Source organism: Dasypus novemcinctus, chromosome 13 (assembly GCF_030445035.2).
Source record: "Dasypus novemcinctus isolate mDasNov1 chromosome 13, mDasNov1.1.hap2, whole genome shotgun sequence".
Lineage (NCBI taxonomy): Eukaryota > Metazoa > Chordata > Mammalia > Cingulata > Dasypodidae > Dasypus > Dasypus novemcinctus.
This window is the reverse complement of record NC_080685.1, coordinates 45,267,875-45,276,415: the sequence shown is the minus strand read 5'-3', so window position 1 is coordinate 45,276,415 and position 8,541 is coordinate 45,267,875. Positions and strand designations below refer to the sequence as shown.

Here is an 8,541-nt window from a genome sequence, read left to right as displayed (position 1 = left end):
CATAGAAAAAACAATAACAAACCCATAGATTTTTCTTGCCCTTCCTCTTAATCCACAGGGCGTGAGTCCTCTTGGGACTCAGTACATCCTTTGGTAGCAATTTTTGGAAATTAATGCTCTAACTTCTCATCCAGGATGATGGTATCAGCATTTCCTTCCCTGAACCTCCTAACCTTCATCACTCCCTAGGGAGGGACCCATTAATTACTATGGGCAGCTACAGTATTATTGACAGCCCTAAAATCATTTGCACAGATTGAAGTTAAACATGTCAAGTCAGGATAGAATTTTAAACTTAACAACATCAGAAAAAGAGTGGGATAGAGAGGAGAGAAATTAGTAACTGACACTGTCAATCTATTTACACACCAAACCCAAAAAAACAAAAAACCACACGCTAAGTTAAAAATCAAGTTAATGTCTGCTCAGAAGATATTATAATTTTAACAACATAAAAGATTAAAAACAAGCAGCAACTTTTATATAAAATAGACAAATGAAAAAGAAATTGTCAGTAGCATCTATCTCCTCAATGTGTCTGAACTGCACTTTATAAACTAGTCCATTAGTACAGCAGCTTGCTAAAATTTGACTTTGGTTCAAGCTTAGTTACAAAACAAACAAACAAACAAACATAAAAAACATACACCACACATTAAAAAAAATGGATGGACATTTGTTAGTTCCCTGCTTATAGTCTTCACTAATTTTGGAGGAGTTTTAGGGAAGTAAAGAGTGAGAAGAGGAAATTATGTGGTGATAATTAAATCATTCTGAAATAAGATAGGAAGACAGAGGGAACTAAAGAAAAATAAAAATGGGACAAAAATGTTCTGACCTTTTAACATTAATGTGACTATCTCCCACTCGAATCTTAAAAGTTCATGCTTTGTCTATATTACTATCTTTCTGAACCACTGGTAAAGAGAGATGAATACACAGAATCCAAGCTCCCTTGTGGACACAAGCAAAACAATTAGAACAAAATTACCTGTAAGCTCTCTCTGAATCCCAAACTCGAAAGAGGGAGTGGGGTGAGAAGTGCAGACTTGGGACCACTAAAGATATAAAGATATAAATAAGCACCCACAGACATCAATGGGAACCTTTAACTCTAATAAGAGAGGGAACTTAGATGAACTGCATTGCAGTGGTCCAGTCTTTGGGGAAATTTTTTTGGGTACAGATACTATAATATTGTAGTACATGAACAAAAAGTGAGATGTAATTTTCAAGTTGCCCTCATTCCTCTTCCTCAACTTTCACAAGTTTTTCCTTTTCCTTTGGCTGATGTACATAGTCTAGAAACATCCTGAAAACAATTCCAGGAGCTCACTACTTTCTGCACTGAAAAAAAGAGATGCATATTGCCATTTAGACCTATCTGCAGGTCTAACTACCAGACCCAGAAGACACTTGAAATGTGTACTCCAAGTCCTGCAGATATCATGCCTAGCAAATAAACGCCTCCTTTGGCCAGAGAACCAAGGAGAGTCTCAGGGCTAGAGAAATGTATAAGCCAGGTAGTGAAAAGGAAGTCAGTGAGTAGAGGAAAAGGTGGTAACTTCAGAGACTCTTTTCATCACATCTCATTTGGATACAAATTGATGGAAATAGTCTAGTAGAGGTCCTTTGAAAACACAAGAGGAAAAAGCTTCCCAATTTCAATAAGTCAATTTGTTCTTTGCCAAGTAAGTTAAAGCGTGGATGAAAAACCACTACAAAATGGGAAAAACAAACAAACCAACCAACCAACAGCAGGAGCATTTTTCAGGAGATAAGAAATCAGGAGAACCACCAAGTCAGGTGTCTGCAGTAGTCTTTGCTCTTCGGAACCAAATCCTGCCCTGCAACAAGTACGGCCGTTCTCATTGAAAGTAGCAGAAAGCAGCACTGTTGCACCACAGGATCTGGGCCTCAGGGTCATTCAATGATTTGGGGGTGAATGAGAGCTACAGTTCAGCAGGAATTCCTTCCTACACAAAAGTGCTCCAAAGGCACCACCTGATGGGGAGGAGGGAGCGTGTGTGGAGTGGGAGTGTTTGCACACACTGCCTTCAGCTTCTGCACCAAGCCTCTTGCATAAGTGGCAAAAGAAAATAATTTTCTAGCACCTGTGTAAGAGTCATCAAGGATAAGGAAACCAGCAAGAACTGCAGTTAAGAACGTAAGTCTCCCTTTACCCCAAATCCCTCCCTCCCCACAGTGTGGGAGCTCGCTGAAATAGGATCCAGGAGCAAGAGATAAACATGTCCAAACTATATATATAAACAATAACAATAATAATAATAGAGATACAGTAATACAGGCCTGCCTAAATTGTACCAGTTAAGAAAAGGAACCCCCAACACAAGTGATATGATTATAAACACCTTGTTATGACTTAACGGCCTGTACAACAGACCCATAAAAATGATTTTTTTTTTTTAAGCAAAAAAGAAATTTAGACAAACAAGAAACCTTCTTCCTGTACTGGAATTGGTAGCTCACCTTAACTTGTCATCATGACTGCTGGAAATGATAAGTAGTCCTTTCACTTATATTTTTGTTTGTTTTTGATTTTGTTTCTTTTTTTTTTTTTTTTAAACATTTTTGGTTAGAAAGTTCTCCAATCCATGAAGCAATCCTGAAAAGACAGTGTTTTATTATAAAATTAGGCAAATGTTGTCCCATCTCCATCTTTGCTTTTCTGTATGTGTTTTTTCTTTTTTTTCTTCTCTCCCTTGTCCTCAGAGACATGGTGAGAGGAAGCCAATCACATTTTTCAGTTTATTAACCTGGCTGGCAGCCCAATCACACTGCAGCGTGAAAAGGGCTGGCAGCAGCCCAGCACAGCCCACCTCACTGTGCCTTGGAGGCAGTAGTGGTGGTGGAAGCAGCCCCGCTGGCAGAGGCCACTGTGAAGAGAGAGTTCTGGATGGACTCAGCAGAGGTGGAGGCGGCATGAAGGCTGGCAACAGGTCCAGAGTTCCCTGCGGAGGCTGCAGCGGCAGAGACCAAGCTAACAGGGTTGCTGGTGAGCAGAGAGAGGTTCTGAGGGTTCAGGAACAGTGGGGCAGTCACGATGTTGGGTGCTCCTCCTGCATTGGCAAATACCAGGTTCCCAGTTGCATCCAGTGACGTTATTGGAAGAGAGCCACCAGAAGCAAGAGCTAGAGAGAAAAAGCCCAAAAACAGGCGGGAAGGAGGGAAATTAACATTATCATGGAGAACCAAATAACACATCCAATGTCTATTGAGTTTTCTTAAAATTTCGTAGGAAAAAGCAAAGCCCTTAATTGATTCTTTTTCTCAGTCACAGTGCTGTATTGACATCAAATGAAGATTTATACTTCTGAAAGATTCTAAAGGACTGACAATATCTAACTAATTCAATGAGCATGAACAGGATGGGTAAGAGGATGAGTAAGAATTGTCTCATGAATTAGAGTAAAATTTCTATCTTGAAATGAACTTTATTTCATTTATTTATTTATTAATTCACTAGTTTTGTTTTTAATGAAATTTGCTGATTTTAAACTATCTCCATTCAAAAGACATACTAGCTACATTGGTCAAGGCATTAAAATATGCTTAGTTCTTATCAAACCCCATGTGCATTATTAATAAAGTTAAGGAACCAATTCATAGTGTAATATACAAAATGAAAAACCATCTTTCAAAAAGATGTTCTAAAATAAGTTATATATTACCAAATAAAGAAAAGGTGTGATTAATTTTTCTCCTCCTGAGGTAAAAAATCTGATTTCCATGACTTGTGCAAAGGAGAATGGCAAGTTTACTGTAGGAGAAAATCAGAGACTGGAGGAGGCCTTAGGTGTGCTAGGCCCTGTTTGAATGGATGAGACTTTTCCCATGATACCATTGCTTCCTCACAGAAGGCATGATCAAAATTTCAATTAGAATAATTGGGCACTCTCATTTAATGCCTACCCTGTCACGTTACAACTCCCCATAGTTCTCCCACCCAAATAATTGCACTCCTACAAGTAGATTTGAGGGTTTTTTGTACTGCCATTAAAATTCTGGTTTCTTATATAACACATAAAAAGAAATCTGGAGGATTACAAGTAACACCCGTCACTGGACATGATTACACAACAGTACAAACAGTGAGGCTTGGTGAAGCTTGAAGTTTTCTGAGGTCTCAGGCTTAGTGTCAAAGACCAATTCTAGATCTTCCCAGGGAATGTCTTAGAATTCTTAGTCAACTGTGCCCTGAGGAAGGCATTTTGCCACTGTGGCATCCCTGTAGCCCAGACACATTCCTTAAAGCCAGAGAAAAATGATTGATCACAAATCTTATTCCAAAAAGAAATTCTTGTATATGAAAAGCTTTACAGATCTAATCATCAATTTCAGGTATGAGTTAGTCAATCAGATAGTCAATATAATAAAACTTAATCTAGAATCTAGACCATGTCTTGGTTTTGTCTGTAACCAGCATTCTCTACAGTACACTGAAAAAGACATCAAAACACTAATATTAATTAAGTTGTCTAATAGCTCATTTTTGGCCCTGAGAACTCTCATTTAAGCACAAACCATTTTAATTTTTTAAAGGGGAAAATATTCTATGATTAATATGGTGCTGTTTCTCAAATTGTTTCCTTGAATCACTTAAGCAGTATCTTCAAACACAAAACTTAGAAGCTAAACAAGGCAAGCCTACATGGAATGGGCACTGCACCAGGTAACACACTTAGGCCAAAAGGGATCTGACTGAGCTTGGAGAAAAGACATGATAACCCAAGAGGATATCTGCTCTGCAATGACAGGGATATAAAAAGGGCAGAATCTTCATAATTAAAAGTACTCTCAAAGTCTGCAGGATGGACTCCCATGTTAATCCATACATTGCTCTCATGGGGATTGATGAATCTTACTTGGTCAAGTTTGCCTTGAGATAGACAAGTTTTAGATGAGTATTCAGATATACTTACCAGGCGGAAAAGCCACTTCCAACTCTATTTCCATAAGAAGATGAACATCAACATCAACATCCTGGTTTCTTATGATACAGGAAATCTATTCTTTTACAAACTAATATCTGTATGTTTCTTACAAGGGTTTTTATAAGGACATCTTCTTGGTCCTCAAGAATATGTTGTCAATTCAACTCTCTCTTCTCATGGAGCAGGTCCTCCATTAAAAAAAAAAAAGAGCTAAATAAAGAAAGAAGATTCTACTGACCTTGAATAGTTGCCAGTGTACTGTTGCTCATCAGAGCTGGGCTGAGAGCACCACCCAGGGTCCCTGGATTGAGACTGAGTAAGGCACCTCTGCAAGGCCAAAAGAGGCGTCACTTTATTACCACGCAGACACAGCTGTCAGTTTGACAACACACCCAAAGGGATAAGGAAAAAGGAAAATCCAGCTGGGGAAGTATATGGAAATATGTTAGTTTCTTTATGCTCTAATATGGTTTGGTTCTGCTTCTGCATTACTGCTATCCTTGATGCTTAATTGTAAAAAGTGAAACAAGGTTATTATATGCACAAAGTTTAAAGCTTGAACATTTATTTGACTTCTCTTTGAATTACTTCATTCTCTTTTTCCAACACAAAAGAAAAAAAATTCAGGGAAAGGAATGTATTTCAAAGTAACTCTTATATATGTTTGAGATAGAAAACAAACAGCTGAATTTACTTGAGAAAGCAAAAGAGTAAGAGTCAGGAATTCTGGCTTTCTTCCTGCCTCCATCACACAGGTAATCAGTGACCTCAAGATTGGTGTTTTCCCCTGGATATAAAGATAAATTCACTGTCTTTTCCAGGATGCTAAGAAATTTAAGTTCAACTGTAACTCATTTTGCTACTACAGAGCAGCCCAAATAAAAAAAGATTGTTTTCAAGAGTTGTGGGGTTTTTTGCATTTAAGATGTTATGAAAGGTCTCCCCTACAAGTTGTTTCTCAGGTGTGAATGAGATTAGGAAGCTTCTTACCCAGCTGCAAACTGCGAGGGTGCCATCAGGCCTGGGTTTAGTCCTGCAGCGGCAGCCATGGCTGCAAGACTGGCATTTGGTGGCAACTGTGCAGCTCCTTGGAGGGCGGCTGCTGCTGCTGTTTGCAACCCTGATGCAGTCACCATCACCTGGCTGGTCCCAAGAGGGGAGGACAGAGGCGTGGAGGTGGTTTGTGTTGTGCTGGTCTCACTGGCACTGGATGCCTCGGAGGTGGAGGCTGAGGCAGAAGGGGAAGGACTCAAAGAGGGAGATGTGACTGCCGAGGAAGCTGGAGGTGCTGTAGAAATCACGGTCGCCGTGTTGTTGGAGGTGGTGTCTGTTGTGCCTGAAAAAGGGTTTGGATTAGAAAATGGCCTTCCACAAATGCTTTTTTGGGAGAATGGTGGCTTTATTGAGTCATAACCTACAATCAATTGAAAAATTAATATACCATCCAATTTGTCCTTATTATTAACCTAGTTTAATGTTTCTTTGGAAATTAACCACGAAACAAATACTTTAGAACCAAAGCTATGAGCTCTACCTTCAAGAGGCAAGAGTTGTAACAAAACCATAATGGAAATAGCACTGGTTTTTCATTGTCTTTCCCTATTTCATTGTCATTCCCTATTTAAAATACAAAAGACACAAAGTATCATATGGAGGCTCTCCCTCTGAACTTCAACTGTACTTAGGAAAAAGCCATAAAAAGCCAAGAAATCACTGCATTTGAAAACCTTTTCAGTCAGAATTATCTTTAAGTTGTCTCAATAGAGAAATCAAAACAAAACAGCAGGGAATGGATGTGGCTCAAGCAGTTGAGTGCCTGCCAACCATATGGGAGGTCCCAGGTTTGGTTCCAGTGCCTCCTAAAGAAGACAAACAATGAACAGACAATAGCAGACACTGAGCAACACAATCAGCAAAAATAAAACTAGCAGGGAGTGAGCAGATGTGGCTCAAGCAGTTGAGTCCTCACCTCTCACATGGGAGGTCCCAGGTTCAGTTTCTGGTAACTCTTAAAGGAAAAAACAAAAACAAAAACCAGACAACAAGCAGACAATAACAAAAACAATGGGGGGACAGACAAGCAAGACATCTCGGGGGGACAGACAAGCAAGGCATCTTGGGGGGGAGAAAAAACAGCAGCAAAAATAAAACCTAAAAATTATATATTTTTCAAAGGATAAGAATAACAAAATGGTGTAAGAATGACTGAGAGTATTTGTCTAAATACTGTCTTTGCATAAAAATCTATTTTATAATGCATATTACAAAAAATTTATTTTATAATGCATATTATCTCTCAAAAAGCCCATTCTGGTAGACATATTCTTATTCATGAGGACAAAATACAATGAAACTATGAATTTCATTAAGGTTAGCATGAAAAATGAAGACTTAATTTCTTTTTAAGGATATAAATGATTAACATTAAAAATATCATTATTGAAAGTTGAAACATATTCACTGAGATTGTTTAATGTTAGAGGCTACTGTTGTGTCCAAAGACACATAATACACATGTAATATTAAATTTCTAGTAGCCCCACTGAAAATAAGGGAAATTAATTTTAATATATTCCATGAATCACATATATCCAAAATACTATCATTTCCACATGAAATCAATATTAAAAATTCTTCAGTTACCACTTTTCATACTAAGTCTTTGAAAGCTGTGTATTTTACACTTGCAGAACACCTCAATCTGAAATAGCCACATTTTAAGTTCTTAAGAGCTATATATGGCTTAGTGGCTAAGCCACTATGTGCAGGTCTAAAATATGTCTAGCAGGCCTATTTGATCCAGAACAAGTGTGACTTAAAGAAGGTTAAGTCACTTTGCCTCAGGTGGAAGTGGCTTATAAGGTACACACAGGATAATCTTCCACAAAATAGAAAATGCCTACTATTCCCCAAGGAATTTATTCTGATGATATCTACAAAAGACAGTATAAAAGAGGCCCTCATATTTCAGTTGTCAATACCATATATTAGAGAAACTGGCTACCTAAACTAGGGGGAACTTTTGAAATTCATAATGTTTTAGGATTTAATCAGCCACATACATGTGCAAAGCAAATCCCAAGTGGATTCTCAGCCTATAGAGGGAACTCAAAGAAAAAGCATCTATATATTTTCAATGTAATACCTCTTTAGGGTATAAAAGACTTGGAATATATTTTAGAAGATTCAAACTAATCAAAATAAATTATTTTGAGGGAGCGCCAGTGTAGTTCAGTGGTTGAGTGCCAGCTTCCCACATGCAAGGTCCTGGGTTCAATCCCCAGCCCTGGTAACTCAAAACTAAACAAAACGAAACGAAACGAAACAAAACAACCCTCCCTCCTCTCTCTATGTATTTGAGTCTATAAGGGTATTACACATTGGAAGAACATCTTATGCAAAGATCCATTTTTAAAAATCTATTACTAAGTTGAAGAAGACTCCCTTCCATAACAACTTTATTACAGGTTCAGGCATTTCTGCCCCCACCACCCCCAAGATGGCTCCCTCATCCGTCTGCTCATTGTCTGCTCGCTGTGCTGGCTAGCTGTCTCCTTGTTTTCTTTAAAAGGCACCCAGGAGGTGG

General features: G+C 38.4%; 1 protein-coding gene across 6 annotated transcripts in view; it reads right to left on the bottom strand.

The window, feature by feature from the left end:
* Positions 1 to 2,542: 2,542 nt before the first annotated feature.
* POU2F1 (POU class 2 homeobox 1) overlaps positions 2,543 to 8,541 on the bottom strand; it is a 228,439-nt gene continuing 222,440 nt past the window's right edge. For all 6 annotated transcript variants that reach the window (XM_004464714.5, XM_004464715.5, XM_071207557.1 and 3 more), the window contains 3 exons: positions 5,946 to 6,291; positions 5,194 to 5,282; positions 2,543 to 3,152 (listed from right to left, as the gene is read on the bottom strand). In XM_004464714.5, coding sequence (XP_004464771.1) covers positions 2,842 to 3,152; positions 5,194 to 5,282; positions 5,946 to 6,291 — 746 coding nt within the window. In that variant the 3' untranslated portion in view covers positions 2,543 to 2,841. The remainder of the gene's footprint in view (positions 3,153 to 5,193; positions 5,283 to 5,945; positions 6,292 to 8,541) is intronic.